Source organism: Molothrus aeneus, chromosome 8, assembly GCF_037042795.1.
Source record: "Molothrus aeneus isolate 106 chromosome 8, BPBGC_Maene_1.0, whole genome shotgun sequence".
Lineage (NCBI taxonomy): Eukaryota > Metazoa > Chordata > Aves > Passeriformes > Icteridae > Molothrus > Molothrus aeneus.
Window position 1 is genome coordinate 17,578,471 of NC_089653.1, and position 18,853 is coordinate 17,597,323.

Here is an 18,853-nt window from a genome sequence, read left to right on the forward strand (position 1 = left end):
TCCAGCCCTGCCCTGAGCCCCAGCCCTGGCACAGCTGCCCCTCACCCGAATTCCAGCCCTGCCCCGAGCCCCAGCCCTGGCACAGCTGCCCCTCACCCGAATTCCAGCCCTGCCCCGAGCCCCAGCCCTGGCACAGCTGCCCCTCACCCGAATTCCAGCCCTGCCCCGAGCCCCAGCCCTGGCACAGCTGCCCCTCACCCGAATTCCAGCCCTGCCCCGAGCCCCAGCCCTGGCACAGCTGCCCCTCACCCGAATTCCAGCCCTGCCCCGAGCCCCAGCCCTGGCACAGCTGCCCCTCACCCGAATTCCAGCCCTGCCCCGAGCCCTAGCCCTGGCACAGCACCCCTCACCCGAATTCCAGCCCTGCCCCGAGCCCCAGCCCTGGCACAGCACCCCTCACTCGAATTCCAGCCCTGCCCCGAGCCCCAGCCCTGGCACAGCTGCCCCTCACCCGGAATTCCAGCCCTGCCCCGAGCCCCAGCCCTGGCACAGCACCCCCTCGCCCGAATTCCAGCCCTGCCCCGAGCCCCAGCCCTGGCACAGCACCCCTCACCCGGAATTCCAGCCCTGCCCTCGCCCTGCACTCAGTCCGTGCCCCTGCCCTCCCGCTGTGCAGCAGCTCCACGGCAGCACGATTTACAGAGCCCTCCACGCTCTGCTTTCCTCTTGATAACCTTCCACGGTTTCACAACTCTACACAGCATCCAGAGCTCTCGGCTCTGCAGCACAGTGCTCTCCACACATATTCCTGATCCTGCCAGGCACAGCTGATGTCAGCACAGTCCCGTGTGCCTCACCACCTCTACATTTACAGGATTTCATCTTAAACTGCTCTGTAACCTCACCCCCAAACCACCCCAGTGTGCAGGCACACCTACTCTTCTGTGTGCTCCTTACACTCACACTACACTGACACAACACACTACGCACTGCAGATATCCCACTCTCTTCATCATCCAAAGTTACTCACTCTATCATAGCACCATAGAAACATCAAGCTTGGAAAAGACCTTTAAGATCATCAAGTCCACTCAAATTCATCATTAAACCATGTCCTTAAGTGCCATAACCACATGTTTTTTGAACACTCCCAGGAATGGTGATTCACACCTTACTGCACCCCCATTCTATACAGCAAATGTGCAAATCTGTGTACAGCTCACACTTTCCTCAGGGCTAGACCCATGTATGTGCCCATGCTTTATTCCCTGTATTCCTCTGAGCTTTTGAAGCACCCTGCTGTCTTTGTATTACTGTGTGTAACACCAAATGCCAGCATGTCTGCAGATCAGAACTGTGCATAACAACCAGTTCCCCATTTGCAGAAAGCCCTCTAAACATCCCATTTCACACTCCCCACCCTGAGTACACCAAGCACCTGCTACCATGAAGATGCTGACATTATGAATAGAAATGCTGTCTATGCTTCCTCCAGACTCCAACTCGCCCAGAGAAATAAAGCCATAGCAGAGATACTGCACATTTGGCACTTTGACACCAAGACCACTAACACTGTTCTCGAGTATTTCATCAAGCAAACAAACACTACATGCTGCCAGCCCTGTTATCTCACTGATCATCTTCCTCTGTGCTGCTGCAGCAGCAGCTGCATGATACTGTGCTGGGAGGGGCTGGGCTGCACTTTTGCTCATCTGACTTTCATCATTGCTCTGTGATCAAACCCAGCTCCTCATTTCTTTGTGGTCAGGCACTTGGCCTGCCTGGTCTCTGGCTCTTGTGAATCTTTAGTGATAGATATGCATAACAAGCTAAATTAAAACTACCTCAGGAATGCTTTACTTGTGGTACAGTTAGAGCTGAGGCTCTATACTGGATTAATTAGTGTATGATGGTAACTAATCAAATCATACTTTGGTAGCACTTTCAGTATGAGGGACTCTGCCCACAGGTGAGGCAGCAACCTTCAAATACAGAGGCAGTGAGCAATTAAAACCAGCTAAAGTTGGAAGTTGCTGCTGGCTGTGCCTGTTTCTGTTCTGGCAAGTCCAGTTGCAAAGTGCCTTGTGCCGCTTGGACTGCTGAGCACATCACGAGATATGCTTATGGATTCTCTGCTTCAGCTTCCCAAGATAGGCTGTAGCCTGTCCTATGTTTTAAGGTACTTACATGTTGTGGTTACACACCAATGGGGACAGCAGGGACAGCCTGTGCTGCCCTTGAAAGGATCCTGTTTTTCTTTTGCAGAGGCATGAAAATACTGAGCTCTGCTCTCCCAGAAGAGTCAGGGAGGGTCTCCTATGTCTCTTCAGGTCAAGTAGTAACTCAAGCATTTTCTGTACTGTGACTTAGATTTCAAGGCTCTCCCACATTCAGGATATGCTTTTATATATAGACATAGAAAAGATTCAAAAGTACTCGGCATTAATTTCTAGTCTGCTTGCTACTGTTTAAAAAACAAACAGAAGTGCAAAATGGCCAACTGCTGCATGACCCACCTGAGGTAGTTGCAGAATCCCAGCCCAGAGATCTGACTTCTTCTGAGATTTAAGCAAGGGATCCTTGCTGCTGCACTCTGATCACTTCCATGGACAATGTTACCACACAGAAGCATACCATAAACCCAGTTAGATCTTCCTTGCTTTCCCCTTCCCTTCACATAAGATTTCGAAGAACTCACAGTTCTGTTTCATTTTTGCACAAGAGCTGTTAGCACTAAAGTTTCTAAATTTAGGTTCACAGGCTTTTTTAAAGATATCTGAAACCCCTCTAACATACGAAGTGCTTCGGAAACAGATTTGTCATACCTAAGGCCCCTTTCTAGACACCTTCATTTTCACTGCAAATATGGAACAAAGTGGTGTTCAAATCTTGATCAGTGGGTTTCCACATTTCTTTGCATTTCAGCTCTGATGCAGCATTTGAACACAATTCCATTCCCCTGAGTGATGAGTTCTGTTTTCACATGGTTTGAGGCTCTTCTGCGCAAAGATTGACTGGGACTCTCCCTATAGTGTTACAACTCCTCTTACACTCATTAAAAAACACTTGATAAGCTCAGCCCTGTACAGGAAGGTTGTAGGAATGCATTTGCTGTCTCTCACCAGCCTTTTCACAGCTATGTCTCTTTTTAAATCTGTTCTTTTAGCACTTCTCACTCTTAGCATGAGGTCCACATTCAAAAGGTTATTGATAATTTTTACTTCTGGCATAATTTCAAATATTTTGTCCAAACCCTGCCAGACAAAATGCAGGATACACAAAACCCAAACCCAACCATTTTATCCAGAGAGTACATTACCTCACTCATAAGGAGACCCACACTGTACTATCACCACCAGCTCAGGCTTACCCCCCTCAACCCTTTCCCTGGGGAGGCAGGAATTGTTCCTGCACCACCTGTGCACACACACCTCGCTCCCCTCTCGGAGAGGGTCTCACTAAGGCAGCAGGAGCTGTGCAGCCACATGCAGGCAGCTGGGAAACCAGGCCCTTAAAACGTGAGCAGCTGCTATTCCTGGTCTGGCTGAGAGTTAGTGTGGGGCAGGACAGCTGCCTGCAAGGGCACATCTACTCTGCCAGAGATTTGCTGCTCCTTACTCACAGCTCCCCTTTTCCTAAACACCCCTCGGATTTACTACATGGAAACTCACAGCAGAAGTCAGCTGCTATCCCTCTTTACCTTCGTGCAGTGCCAGTGAGAAACAAGGTTGTTCTGGGAAGATGTCACATATCTTACAGCCCTCCTGAGGTTACAGGCAGTTGGGGTAGGCATCCTGAAACATGCTAATAAGGACTGGGAGTAGTGAGGAATGATACAATGCAGCAATTAACAAATGACAGAGAGGAGCAGCAGAGCCTACAGAAATTCCCAAGCTACATAAATAATCTAAGGGGCATGAGCTTAATAGCTGAGAACATATGGATGCTAATTGCATATTACTGCATCAGAATGAGGAGGAAAAACCCTCCTTGTTCAGAACTGCCTCTGTCCCACCTCAGTGCCCAAAAGGAACTCTAGAGTTGCAAAGCTCAGCACAATGTCCTTGCTCTGCCATCCAGGCAGTGGCAATTCTGGCACCAGCTGACTCTCTCACAATCCCCAACAGGGCTGCTATATCAACACTTAGTACAGTATATTTATACCTTTTCTGCAAGGGACCATCCGGGTTGCAAGAGGCTGACAGTCTCTCATCCCCATGAACTTCCTGCCCTCTTTATGGACTGGTGTTCCTTGGATCCTTCATCCCAGTTAACACGATGTGAGGACACCTCCCTCACCCTGAGGACCATGGGATCTGGAACTGCCTGACCTCATCGCTTCCTCTAAATGTGCAAATCCTCTCCTTCCTCTGCAGATGTAGCTGTGCAGCTACACTTAAGGAGAGGAGGGAGGCAGAGAGAAAGCAATGTGCTTTCAGGCTTCCCCTCCCCAAACCACTGCTCGAGGCTGTGCAGGTAACAGTGCTAAAGAGGAGGGGAGAGCAAAGGGATGGGACACGTTAAGCCACAGGCAAGGCAAACACAAGGAGTACAGCTGCATTAGTGGCTGCTCTTTAGGTATCATTTTGTGCTGCACACTTGTGACAACTGCAAAATCAGAACAGCAGTGAAAGACTGAAAACTGCTGTAAAATTCCTAAGTCCAGGAAGCAAAGGTAGCATCCTGATAGAGGCTTGTGCAACATCAGGCAGGTTCAAATTAATCCTTGAAATAGTACCTCTAACTTCCACCACAGCTTGACTTGGTCCAGGGCTGCAAGAAGGCTGCTCAATGGAATGGTTTGATTTAATTTATATCTGATTTCTCTGGTGTACATCAACTGCTCATATATGAACATGAATTTAACATAATCCTGAAAGCAGTTTTGGGATAAAATAAACCATCAACTTGCAGGCATAAGGAAATACTGGTTTAGATAATTCCACTATTACAATCAGTTCTCTTTTAATACAGCACTTTCAAAGCAACAAGGTAAACATGAGAGCAAAATAAGTGGCAAGCCAGGCTCTAGAGAGACCTCGGTTTACCTGTAGGAATGGTACTTGGTGAGTTATTTTGGGATGCTCAGGAGTAAAGCAGATACCATGTATGACACACTATCCAAGACAGCTGTGCTCTCACAGCTGGGATCAAGTCACCAGCCCAAGACAGCTCCTGTCCTCTCCCAACCACAGGGATAACTGTTTCCCATGACAAAGGAACCTGCTGTCCCAGCACCAGACCCTACAGCTCTAACAGTGGTGCATTCTCCTAAGCCTGCCTTGTTGGCAGGTGGCCTTTGAGACAGCATCAGAACAACCCAGCACAGCATGGCAGTGCCAGCAAAATTGACTGGGAGGTTTGTTTCAGCAAAGTCTAAAAATGCTAGGAATTGCAAGCCTGATTCCTTGAAGCTTCGGGATTTAATGAGCACAGCCCGAGTGGTGATCTTTCCTCCCGCCCCCCGCTCTGCACAGCCTTCTGGTGTTTTCTTCAGTTATTTCAAACCCTCCTCTGATGTTAAAGCCTTTGAGAAAACTTCATTTATCTCCCTAATAATCTCAAAGTCTACTCTCTTTTCAGATCTCAGTTACTGTGACACATTCTCCCCTTTTCCTAGAATGCACTTTAAAGAGTATTCCTAAAGTTTGCCATCACTCGACCCTGCCTGAGCAATATTACATTTCTAATTATTCTACCCTGTATAATGCACTGAATTTTTTTTTAAAAAGCCTCCACTGCCTCCTTTCTCTATAGCCAAGATGAACTGAGTTTTCCTCTGTTTCATTCTTGTTCTATATTGAGATATTCTTGCCTGATTTTATATTATACATCCATCCCAAGGCAGTGAAAAATCCTCCTCTTCTGCTGTATTGTGGTACACAATACAATGCCAAAATGTCAGAGAGCATCCTACACATCAGAGACTGCAGCCTAGAGATTTACAGGAAGAGCTGGGATCACAAGGGGACATAGACCTTTACCTGCAGTGTCATTTTTGGGTACTTCTATCGTCATTCCTATCAACCACACACTGTCTGCAATTTGGTACATCCTAGCACAACCCTCACAGCCAGCCTGGCCCAGAGGCAAGTGAGGAAGGAAATTTGGGTTGCATAAATAGACTGAACGGAGAAGGACAAGCACAGCATGAGGTGGATAAGGGATAGGGAAATCTGGAATTTGGGGGTGGCTGACAGGAGACTGGTCCACAGGGTGGCTGTGGGGAGTGGGATGGGAGGTGTCCTGCAGCAGGGCAGGGAGCTGAGCAGCAGTGCAGGCACACGAGCCAGGCTTTTGAGAGAGGACTTGTTTTTCAGAATTGGCAGCTGGAGTTGCATCTTCTGACACCTTTGTGGCCTCCACAGGGCACTCATGGACCTTGCGAAATGCTTCCCTTATGCTTCCCAACTATCTCCTTCTGCCCTGCTCCAAGAAAAAAAGTCATGCTGGTCCTGCCAGCCAGTAACTACTCACCAGCCAGCTCCAGTTCCTGGGGACCAGATGAAAAATAATGTTCCTGTTCCTCGCAGCTGTGCCATATGCTGCTGAGCCAATGTTCTTCTGTGCCTCAGAGATGGACACACTTCACACAGTGACAGTAACACTCTTTCAGATGAAAATACGGTTTACAAGAGGAAGTAAGTTAATTTATAATTAACTCGAGATGCCTGAGCCCAAGACAAGGAACACTTTTTAACTGGCAGCCAGATGGCTTTGTGGGCTCTGTTCCTTAAACCATTTATCAGCTTTTCATCTCAGAGACTGCCAGTCAAACAGCAGGCCCTGGAAATTATCCTACCACCTCTCCAGGAGGGTATTTTTGTATAGAGGTCTTGTTGGATTTCCAAACTTTATGTAAGTAGCTTAATTTACTACAGCCAGACTTTCTTTACTAAGGGAATGTAGGACAGAGACTTTTGTTTGCATGGAAGATACCTCTTCAGGGTTGCATATTTAAGATTTCCTTCCCTTCCTTACCTAAAAGAAAATGAAAAGCTTTTCTTTGAGCCCCCTTGTGTCTGTTACAGACTCAACTCTCCAGGTCTTTGCTCTTTGGTGTGTATGCCTTTGTAACAAGCTCTCTCACAGCTGTGCAGTCTCCTTGACCTACTGGTGCTAGAAATGTATTCTAGTGAAACTGCTAAAGATTTCCTCTTCTGTACACAAAATTAATATTCTTCCTAGAGGAAAATCATAGCAATGAGCATCTTCTGCTCTGCACCTCTACACAGATGCATTTCAGTGAAAAGGCTGACTTCAGATATGAAGCATATGATGCCCCATGCAGTGTTGATTCCAGAAGGTCAGATTTTAAGGCCCATGGAAATCTTCTCTCCCCGCCTCCTTCATGGCAGAAGCCAGAAACTTCTCCCTGTGATTCCTGCATTTGAGGTCAAAGCACATGCATCGAAGGAATTGCCCAATTATTCCAATACCTTTATCATTAGGGATCATTTTACCATCAAATTGTCATGGGATGCTACTCTGTACTGGTCTCCTACACTGAAGAGCCATCAAGTTCTGTGTTTTGATCATCATCTTACTCAATTTTTCTCTCCATGCTTTTTCAAACAAAATGGATACTATAAGGGGTTTGGGTTTTTCTTGTTTTTTATAGAAACACTTTATTGCTGCAGTCAATAACCCTGTGTATCACACACAAATAACCAATTACAGTTTAAGAAACTAAAAATAATTCTGCAAGTGGTAATACTGAGAAAATGAACATACATGAAAGGATACAAAACTATACATTAAGTTACTAGAAATTGAATAACTAAAAAATTCTGCAGAAGTATGAAGTGTCTTGTATAAACGTTATACAACACATGCCAGTGTAAAGTTCTTCAACATTATACAATCACCTATCTACAAATGTTTTACCTAAATACAAGATTAGCTGCAATTTTTAAACAGTTATCTTCTATACAAAGACAAGTGCTTTCAGTACTTCATTGGAATATACAGACACCGCAATATCTCAAAACTAAAAAATAATCACAAAATAAAAGGTCCCACTTAGAAATTTTCTTAGTGTATCTAATACAACACTAAGGAAATCCAGCCAGCAATATCCTTGCTTTTGTATTTACCCTTTTTGACCCATATCTGAGAGGGACCTGACCCAGAGTCACTGACCTCCCCCCTTTCATTGCTGGCCAGTCTCCAGAACAGACCACACCAGAAATCTGTATCTTAACACCCGTCAGCTTTAGGAGACATTTGGACCTGGTTCCTACTCTGCAATAGATACACATTCTGCCACACACAGGGCAGAAGCAACCAGTTCCTGTGCATGGTGACATCCATGCATCACTTCCAAGGTTTCCCACCATGGAGTGGCAGGCCAAGCAGCCCCCTTCCTTACAGCACCAAGTGGGCCTCGTGCTCTCTCAGTACAGAGGCTTGGCTTAAACAGAGTTATGACTGCTTGCCAGGAACTCCCAGGTACAGCACAGAGGCCCAGTTCTTCTCTAACCCTTCACAGGCTCATTCAGTCTTCACTGAATGCCTCCTTGCTGAAGCAAAGCCAATCTCAGTGACATTCAACCAGAGGGAACTGTCCCAGGGTCTGGCTATCTCTTCAGAGGACATTTTAAACACCACTCTCACTCCCAAAACACAGGCTTACAGTTGAAAAAAAGTCCTGAGGATCCACAGGAACTTAGTATCTCATCAGCTCTTCCACAGGATCAACCTTCTGCAGCACATACCTGTACTTCTAACATCATGCATGCTCATGACCTGGCAGATTCATCAAACATGACACAGCAGGGGAATTTCCTTGGCCCAGATGGTGGCTTTTTGGACAGGAGTGCTGTCAATAGAATGGGGTCAGTTATCTGGGGCATTGGACATATCAGCACAGGCTCTGGCAACCTCGGGAAGGGACTGAAGTACATGGCATTAAGCCTCTGCTCCCTCCTACTTAAATTCTGGTCTCAGGAAAGTCTCACAGTAACCCAAGCTAACTTTGGCCAAGGTACAAGGACCAGGCTTCTATTTCAGTCATTTCAAAAGCTGCCAGAAGGAAGTACTGGAAAACCTGATCTCACAGGGGGTGATTGTTCCCCTTACTGACATCTGAATGGAAAGGACAGAGCTCACCTGAGCTGGCATCAGTGCCTCACAGCTGGAAGCTGAAAAAAGTCAACAGTATTTTCTTGAGGAGAAAGAAGAAAAAAGCACCATTCAGCCTTCTCAAACATTTGATGGCACCATACAGAAGCAGAGAACTGCATCTCCAGAAGCCCACCATTAACACCAAGCAACAATCAACATGAGAAGTGTCACCAGCATAAATGAAACCCCCTGACAGATGGATCTCTTCTGCAGCCTTTCCTGGTATGAGCATTCCTAAGCAGTATAAAGAGTTTAAATAATAGGCCTTAATTTTCATTCCAAAAAGAACTGTTGGGAGAGGGAATTGTTAGCAGCAACACTGGCTAAAACATTTTCATTCACAAGTATTTTTCCCCAAGTGATTTTGCTGGAGATGATTTTTCTTTACAACTTAAGATACTCAGGGGCACAGGAAAAACCTTCAGAACCCTGAATACACTGAACAATACCTGGCACATTCCACATACAGCTTCCAAAACACCAAATGAGATTTTGCAATGTTTCACCTAGAATCATATACAACAGTGACTGAAGCAGAACCAGCAAGTTTTGGTGTGCTGAATCAGCCATATCAGAACACTGCTCACACCAGAGCTGCTCAGGTGAGCTGGGAACAGCCAGGTGTCATCCAGGACTTGTCCATCTTCATTGTATCAGCCATGTCAGAACACTGCTCACACCAGAGCTGCTCAGGTGAGCTGGGAACAGCCAGGTTTCATCCAGGACTTGTCCATCTTCATTGTATCAGCCATGTCAGAACACTGCTCACACCAGAGCTGCTCAGGTGAGTGGGGAACAGCCAGGTGTCATCCAGGACTTGTCCATCTTCCTTTCCCCCGCTGGCCGCAGACGGGGTGAGCACTGCTCGGCAGCTGAGCCTGTGCCTCTCGCAGCTGTAACGTGAGCATCTCACAGACAGGCAGGCCTGTGCACTTGGGCATTTCAGAAGGACATCATGAAGGTGTGCAAGACCTGATACTTAACCCACCTGAGTTTATCTAGTGAATCTTTCACAGACCAAAACAGAAAACAAAACGAGACAGTGTATTATCTGGGTTCTCAAAATAGAAGAGGATCACCCACAGCAGAGTTCAGGAAAGGTCTTGAGTAATTGCACTTTGAATTATGGCAGGCACAGGCAACAAACTCTGTGTGTGTATGGTCACAAAGACTGCCCCGGTACTAGCAGGGTATGCAGGGTTTGTCTGCCTGTATCACTTAAGCATGGGACATCCTGACAGCTAGTACAGTACACAAATCCATGCCAGTGCAGCTTTACCAGGACTGCCCAGAGGTCTGGATGTTTTAACACATCTCAAGAACAAGGTACCACGTTGTTCATGGAGATCACAGACAGTAAGCTTCAAGCATGAAGTGACAGAGGCACACGTGCTTTTCCTCTAACAGCTTCTAGAAACCACTGGGATGAGTGTTCTCTTACCAGAGTCCCTTCTCTGCCTTCTATTAAAATATTGATTTAGAAATAAATTAATATTACATTTTAAGGAAAAAATCCCTGATCTCTTACTGTTATATTTTAAGAAGTCTTAAAGCAGCTGCTTTTACTATGAAAAAATGTACCCAAAGTTGTACTTCAAAAAATACTAAGTGAAGCTTGAACTAGAGCTAAGAATTTAGTTCACTATCTCAACAAGTAAACAGAAACTTTTACCTGAGAAGTCCAGGCAACTCCTACTAAAACCAGTCATATTATCATCATTGACTTGACAGAGATGTAGACAGGGCTCAGGTAGGGAAAGTCAGCTTTCAAATGCAGAGGCCTCATGTGCTGACTTTTCATGGGGCTTCATTTCTGCTCTAGTCACACTGAGACTTTGGTTAAATGAGGGCTTAAAGCTGGACAGTGGTGCAGTGAAACAGACTGGACAAACAAATCAACTGCAGACACCCCAGGCTTTGGGCAACTAAAAGCCTTGCAAACAGATTTTAAAGCTGTCCCTCTCTTTGCATGAAAGCTGACTGATTAAAAAGCCAGTCCCAAATTCAAAAGCACAGATATATACTATTCTCTGACCACAGCGTGCATCACATCAAGCAGGTATTTTTAAATTTATGTACTTAATGTGATATTTACTTCCTAGACTTGTATGTCAGCATCTCCACTGACAACATCAAATTCTTGGGTAATTCATACATGACACAGCACTAAAGAAAGAAAACCAGTTTCAGCTGTATTGACTAAGTTTCCTTTTGTCCGTTACAGTTCACATTTTTATCAATATCAATATAGCAACAAACCCTTTGCCAATGGTTGGGAATGAAAGCTACTTCAGATATATATGAGCAGGTATGTTGATGGTCTGACCTGTTGGGGAAAAAAAATCAAAACCAATCCCCAAAACAGAACAGTGAAACCACAGAAAACAAACATTGTACACATCTACTACTCCTCATACACAAGTCACAAGTGCAATATCCTTTGAAGAAAATTGCTCCTCAAAGGAAACCCAAAGAGGCAGAATTTTTTAGTGTTACGTTTAGTAAGATAATGTGGGCATGTGTGGGAAATCACAGGCTGAAATTTAAATTTTTTTTTCATAAGGCAAGAGGTTTATGTTTCAGAAGAATAAATGGGGTAAAGAATTAAGAAATGTTTTAAAAATGACACATTCTTTCAAGTTTCATTCTCATTTGACATACATATCACAAAATAAAGATTTTTAAAAGTGCTATATGCTTTGTAAGTCTCATCGCAATATGTAAAGCAAAATTTTACACCTGCTGCTTGAGACACAATGTTAGTGGCAGTGTTAGTGGTAGATTAGACTCCCTCTCATTTCTCTCACTGTCTGGGACAACCTCCTTCATCACACATAAATAACAGACCAACCAACCAACCCCACAATACACATCCTCCAGAATCCCTTAAGAATCATCTTCCAAAGTAACAGACTCCATGAAGTTGGTGACAGCTCGCTAGCGGCTTCCTTGGGACCAAACCCAAGGCTCATTCTACCCTGTGAATACCTCATCATCTGGCTCTTTGATCAGCCAGTATGAGATACAAAATGTTGAGAGGTATGCAACCATGATGACATTGACAGATATGCCTAAGGGATTTTTAAAAATTCCAACAAAAAAACAAATGTAAAAAATTCATCCGCCAGCCCTCAGCTGTTTGCTGATGTTAAGAAGGTAGAGCAGTTTGCAGTAAACAATGATATTCAAATCTTCAAGGACATATGGAAATACCCCTTCCAGCTAGCAATCAGACATGAAGGATTTCTGCAGCACAGTCTTCTGGCTCTGTGTAATGTGAAGAGTTTGTGTCTGAATGGTGAACCCCAAACATTTCTTTACTTTCGAAGTTTGGCTCCATTAGTGCAGGTTTTTCAAAAATATTCTTTTTGCTAGTTTCTGGACAGTTTTGTACATATATTACTCGGTTATAAGCTTTAAGTCTCTTCCACAGCTGTACATACACCTTGCATTGTACATACATGAACAGAAGTCCTCCAGTGAAACCAATAGCCACAACTACCAGCTTAGTCCAAAATGGCCACTCTAGAATACCTGGAAGAAAAAAAAATAAAAAGAAGAATTAAATTCATCTCAGAAACTGCCAGTCAAACAGCAGGTCCTGGAAATTATCCTATCACCTCTCCAGGAGGGTGTTTTTATATAGAGGTCATGTTGGGTTTCCAAACTTTATGTAAGTAGCTTAATTTACTACAGCCAAACTTTCTTAAGCTGGACTAAACTGGATCTTTCAAAAATGTACTGTAAGGAAACTGTCACAGAGTTTGGGTCGTGCCAGCTATTCTTATTTTGCAATTTTTCCTGTCTGGCTTTTTTTTTTTCCTCTTCAAGTCAAACACAGAGACTTCTGCTTCACGTATCACATTCCTCCCCACCAGAGAAAAAACCAAAACAACTGTTTTTCTGTGTCTGAGCCTTGATGCAGTTCAATCACAGAGTCAAGGCAACCACCAGTAATATACTTAGGTCCTTTTACACCTGTTTTTAAACAAAGACTGGATCAAATTATGAAAGGGACTCTATGGCATGGTTTCCTCTTCATAGCAGAGATTCAACTCAGTGACCCAACAAGTCTGTTCCACTCTGTGATCACACAGCACATGGAGACATAAAGGAATTATTGTTACCATATATGACATGTTTGTTCTGCAGAAAAGGAAAATTTTATCTGCATCACACTCAGTAACTTGTATCTGAACTAGAGCATCTTCTCTGATACAAAGCTGCAAGTGCTGGAGATGCTGAAGCATTCCAAGCTTACCCTCTGTCCTTAAAACCTATCACAATCACTTTGCCCAAATTGTCTAACTTGAACATTTAGACAGTGGATCTTGTTACATTTCTATCAACCACTTTTAAATTAAAAACTATTCATTTTATACATATTCTTACATAGTTCCTGTATTCATCCAGCCTCTTTCAAATAAGTGCCATCACAAGATGGATATGAAACTATGCTGAATCAACCATTATCAGGTTTTTCAGAGAATAAAATCGTATCTTTCCAACTCTTCAAAATTTTAACCAAGATACAGGGCTGGTGTGGTTTTGGAAAGGCACAGCATTGAGGGAAGAATTAAAATATTTTAGTCCCAAAATACAAGGGGCATTGCAGCTCTACTATTGATGAAATCTCACTTGTGATTCATATCTGACCCTCTGATTCAAAGATGAGCTGTCTGATGCTGTCTGTAGGCAGTGACAGCACATGCTTGCCCCTGTGTGGACATGAATATATATCCACACACACTTCCTGCACCCCCCAGCTCATTACAGCACACCCTGGATTTAGAATCCAAATGAAAGGAGGAAAGAAAGCACCATAATATGCACCAAATATTCACATCATTCCTCCTAGTTATGTTCATCTAATATATTTACAGGAAAAAAAAACATGGAGATGATAAAACTTTGAAAACATATCCTTTTCATTATCATATGGAAACCTTACACTTTTGAAAGGCTAAGAATGTTCACTGCTCATGAAGAAATGGGGTTGGATGGAACAGAAACTAAGAGATTTCACTGAAAGCGGCTGCCTGACTGAAGTCATGAACAATGCAGCTATAGCCTAAATGAGAAATGAGAGGATAACTTTTTAATTTCAAGAGATTCTGCGTGGAAGAGACTGTAACAACTCTGTGGATTTACAGGTTTATCAGTGCTCAACCACCTCCCCGAAGGACACTGTTCAATCCCCAGCAGAACATTTTCCACCTGCATGTCTAGTTGGCATGCAGTGCTCTGTAAGCAAGGACAGCTTGCCTTCCAACAGCTTCCATCCATTCTACCCCATCTTCAGGCTCAGCTGCCCGAGGAACTGTTTTGTGACAGCTGCAAATCTGCAGCCCAGCGTACCTGAGTAAACACATTTCAGCTTGGCACGTTTTCCGACTGAAGACAAACCTGTACTGGCATACTAAAGAAAACCTTCTATTCAAGAAGTTAAGGTACCTGTGCACTGGGGTGGCAGCCCTTGATAAGATTGCAAGAATCTTATCTCATTTGTGCAAATTGGAGTCCTAATACTCAACTTGAATTTCTTCTGCTTAAGTACAATCATTCATGAAAGTTTTCCCAGCCTAACATGGCTCTCACTGATGACTAACCCGCCCCACAGATGACTGGGCGGAAAGAAAACCCTGTTGATTTACCTCAAAGATTTGAATTTAGGTTCCTCTTACTTCTCTTTTTAAAAACTGTTCCAGTTTTGCCCAGTTTAAAGGTAGTCATAGCAGCAAACAAATGTTTATATCCTTATCTGTAAATTTAGACCTAAATTTGCTGAGGCAGTGCAACTTTGTGTCTGGCTACAGTGGTTTAGCTCTCATATCCATGCATTTCACAACTGCTAACTAAATTGACCTGAAATAGATTTTAAAAGTACCCACGGATTCATTCACTGGTTAATTTACTGATTTAGCTAAATAATTTTAGAACTGTGCTTTTAAACCAACCAACACCAGGGTAAAGCTGACTGCTTTAAGTTTAACACTTATGTTCCACATCCTCTCTGCAATCAGGATAAAGAATTACTCCAAGAGAATAAGTGGGAAGATAAGCGAGTCACATACCGGTAGTTTGTCCCTGTTTGATCTCTTCAGCAGTCCTGTCTATCAGGACATAGAGAGACCACACAACACAGGTGATGGCAATGATATGGAATGTTACAGAGCACATGATCTTCCTCCTCTCGCTGGCTGTCATCTGCAGCTTCTCCCACTGGCAAGAAACCAGGAACCAGAGCAAGAGATTAGGAGTTTATTGTAGTTACTAGAGAGTATGAAAAGAGAACGTTGATAACAACAAAAACCAGGCAGGAGACCAGTTTCCTGCTAACAGGGATTCTAAAAGTCAGATGGCATCATTGCTTTGGTCACAGCACGTGTGTGATGGCTGGCAGCTCACCCTGCTGTGACAGGAGCCATCCTGGTGCCAGAGGGGACTCAGTGCTCAGCTCCCATCCTGTGCCTCAGGACAATGTCATCACACCCTGCTTAGCCACACAGGGACAGCTCCAGCACAGAGGGCCCCAAGCAGAGCTGCTCCTTCCTGGGTTCCCCACTCAGCAGCAGGTACCCCCCAGCTGAGCTGAGCATCTCCAGTGGGAGTGGTACCCTTGCTCAGGGAGGCATTCAACAGAACAATGGAAGTGGCACAGGATTCAGGGTGTGTAAAAACACCTCATGGTGAGCTCTCAGAGTCCCATGGCTGTTCAGCTCTCACCTCCTGCCTCTGGGGGTTTCACTCAATCTTCACTTGTATTTAACACCACTTATAGCAGTGACACTCACACTTTATTTTCAGTGTTTCAAGTGCACTTAAATACATATGCCCATAGAATATACAGAATGGGAGTGACAGCTTTTCTAAGTGAGAGGATGCAGCAAATTAAATCCCCAGTTCTGCATCTATCAATAATGCTTATATAGCCCAAAACAAAACCATGAAATCAGGCCAATGTACTTTCAGAAAGATATAAAGTAAACCAGACAATTATTATAGATGTTTCTAATATGCCAGACATGCCTGGGACCCAGAAGCTGTGTTTTAAATTTATTTGCTGTAATTTTGCCTATGTATATAATGAAGTTTTTGCATGTGGGACACACATCCCTCAGCATATCTGCTTGGAAGAGAGTTATAACAGGCTTTTCTCATACTTTCACAAAATACATGCTGGGACATATAAACATCTCATGCATAAAAAGGTGCATTTGATGTCTTGTAGAATAATTTGTAGAAAAAGAGAACTTCAAAAAGGAGGCATAATGTGGAAGGGGGTGAGGATGACCTGAATGGTATGATTGAAATCATCCATTATGTTGAATTATTGCTTCCACTGCCACAAAAACGAGAATGGTTGAAACATGAGAGAGAGGCTCTGTGATCATCTCTGTGCTGCCAACAGACACATCTCTTTGTCCAGCCCAAGGCACATTTCCAGTTATGTGGGCATCCAACCTCACCATGGCAAAAGAATTGAGTATTTCCAGGAATTACATGCTAGACTTGTTGCACTAGAAAGCTGTATTTTCCAGGCATTTTAGAAAAAGATTGGACAAAACATTCCCTTTGCATGTTGTATTTTAAACAGAAAATTGCTTTTGCTTCTATAAAAAGGTGTTGCCTTTGATAGGAAGTACAAATTAATCAAATTATTTTACCAAAAAGCAACCATGTAAAATCTATTTGCAAATGCTTTTACAGAGCTAGGAGGACCTGTGCTTTGACTAATTTACAATTCTCTTTTCTGTTCCACAGCTTGGGCTCCTCTGCTGGACAACACCTCCTGTGAACTGCTGGCTCCACAAAACCAGCTTGCACCACCTCACTGCTTCAAGAGAGATGACTGCAAAGCAAAACAGAAAATATTCTGCAAATTGCACACTAGCCCAGAGAGGAAACTCAAATCTGTAGGTCCCTGCTGCATTATTCTGATGACACAGCATGTGCCATTTCCCACTGAAAATAGTCAGCAGTTCTGGACTTTTCAAGTGTTGTTACTTTTTGTAACAAAACAAAAAGTGTTGTTTGTTTGTTAAACAAACAACAACAACAACAACAACAAAAAGCCCAGGAGAAAATTTAGATGTAATGTCTTTTTTTTCACTGAAATTTTCAAATTAAGCATCTCTCTCTTGTCTGCCCTCATCTTCATTTGAGCCATGACACATTTTGTTCTCCCTCTCTTCCCTTAGTAACTTAGTGTTGGAACAGCCCAATGCTGCAATACAACCTTAAGATGCCAAGGAAGTTTAATTCCATTCCAACCCTATAGACAAAGAGAAGCCCTACTATTTGTTCCATCCTGCTCATACTCACAGTTCCAGGCTGTTTTCTCCTGATTGAAAGGCTACCATAAGGGCTGAGTTGAACATACAGAGGCATCTTATCTTTTTGTTGCAGCTGAACCTCTAAAAGGAGGTTCAGCTGCAACAAAAATATATGTATTTGAGAGGCAAACTCCTTCTATTTATGGCTCTATCCCTACCTTCTGGCAACTTGTCTGCTTCCCACAGATGACCTGTTCAGATATAACTAATGATGTTGAATGACTCATTTCTGAAGGTGCACGACATCTTTTTTTTTCCACAGGGCACAAATATTCAGAAAATGTTCACCACCCACTTCAGGCAGAGTGAGCACAGGAAAAAATCAGCAGTCAACTGACAACTACAGCAACTCTTCTTTGGATTCTCCAGAGTAATTTCTTTGCTGTCCTATGGTTGGGCTGTGCAGAGTATTGTCTGTGCAGACAACAGAGCTTATGATGACCAATTCTGCAGCTCAGAAACCACTACACTCTGTGCCAAGGGGCTACGAAGCCAAAATCTGCATTTTTAGAAGGTAATGATCCACCACAGTCATAAGCAAAGGACATCCTATCCACTAGACATGCTAAGCTCTACACTTTGTAGATAGTACACGCCTCTGAAAAAATAAGAAGTGTTTGAAATCTGCTCTATTTTCTGTTAGAAGACGTTTCTACAATTTGGACAAGTTCTCATAACAGTTTTTGGATAGATGCAGTCCAAACTTCTCACCCTACATGATTTAGGCTCATCATAACTGAATTTAATGTTTCTCATTTATATTAGTTCCAGACTGAGGTTATTATTATGAATCTGTTCCACTTTGGTAGATATGGCAAGATTTGTCTGTGCTAAGAATATCAGTGACTTCCATCTCAAAATCCTGATGTCAGGACAAATGACATTGAAAGCTCAGAGAATGTGGGAGAACAAAATGAGGATAGAAGACCCTATACTTTAAATCACCAGATTTTTTTAATAGATACTTATCTATTAAACAAAAATACAGGTTCTAGTCATTCACAGCCTAAGAAAAGGTTAAAATGAAAACACATTTAACAGGGAACCACCTTCTACTTACAATGTATTATTCTCACTAAGTAAGTTTGATCCTTTAAAAAGAAAAGGAAAGCTACAAATTTTAACTAAATTACATCCAAGAAGTGTGATTTAAAGTAAATTTAATGTGAAACCCTCATCTTTTGGAGAGAACTTAAAAGCCATGTGGATCTTAGAGCCACAAACTAAAGCAGCTGACAGTAATACAAAGTTGCCCATTAAAAAAAATACTTGTAACTGTAGAATTTTGTGCTCTAAAATCTAAAGAAAAAAATCAGATTGTTGCATAGACATATATATATATATATATATGTATATATATATATTTATACATATACAGACAGAAAGCTACTGGGCTGTAACAGCTATTATCAGAGCTGGATTCCTGTGACTGTGAATTTGCCAGGGTGAGT

At 43.3% G+C, this 18,853-nt stretch overlaps 1 protein-coding gene across 2 annotated transcripts in view; it reads right to left on the reverse strand.

Moving 5' to 3' along the window:
• Positions 1–11,233: 11,233 nt before the first annotated feature.
• MARCHF8 (membrane associated ring-CH-type finger 8) overlaps positions 11,234–18,853 on the reverse strand; it is an 84,509-nt gene continuing 76,889 nt past the window's right edge. For both annotated transcript variants that reach the window (XM_066554955.1, XM_066554954.1), the window contains 2 exons: positions 15,141–15,288; positions 11,234–12,600 (listed from right to left, as the gene is read on the reverse strand). In XM_066554955.1, coding sequence (XP_066411052.1) covers positions 12,296–12,600; positions 15,141–15,288 — 453 coding nt within the window. In that variant the 3' untranslated portion in view covers positions 11,234–12,295. The remainder of the gene's footprint in view (positions 12,601–15,140; positions 15,289–18,853) is intronic.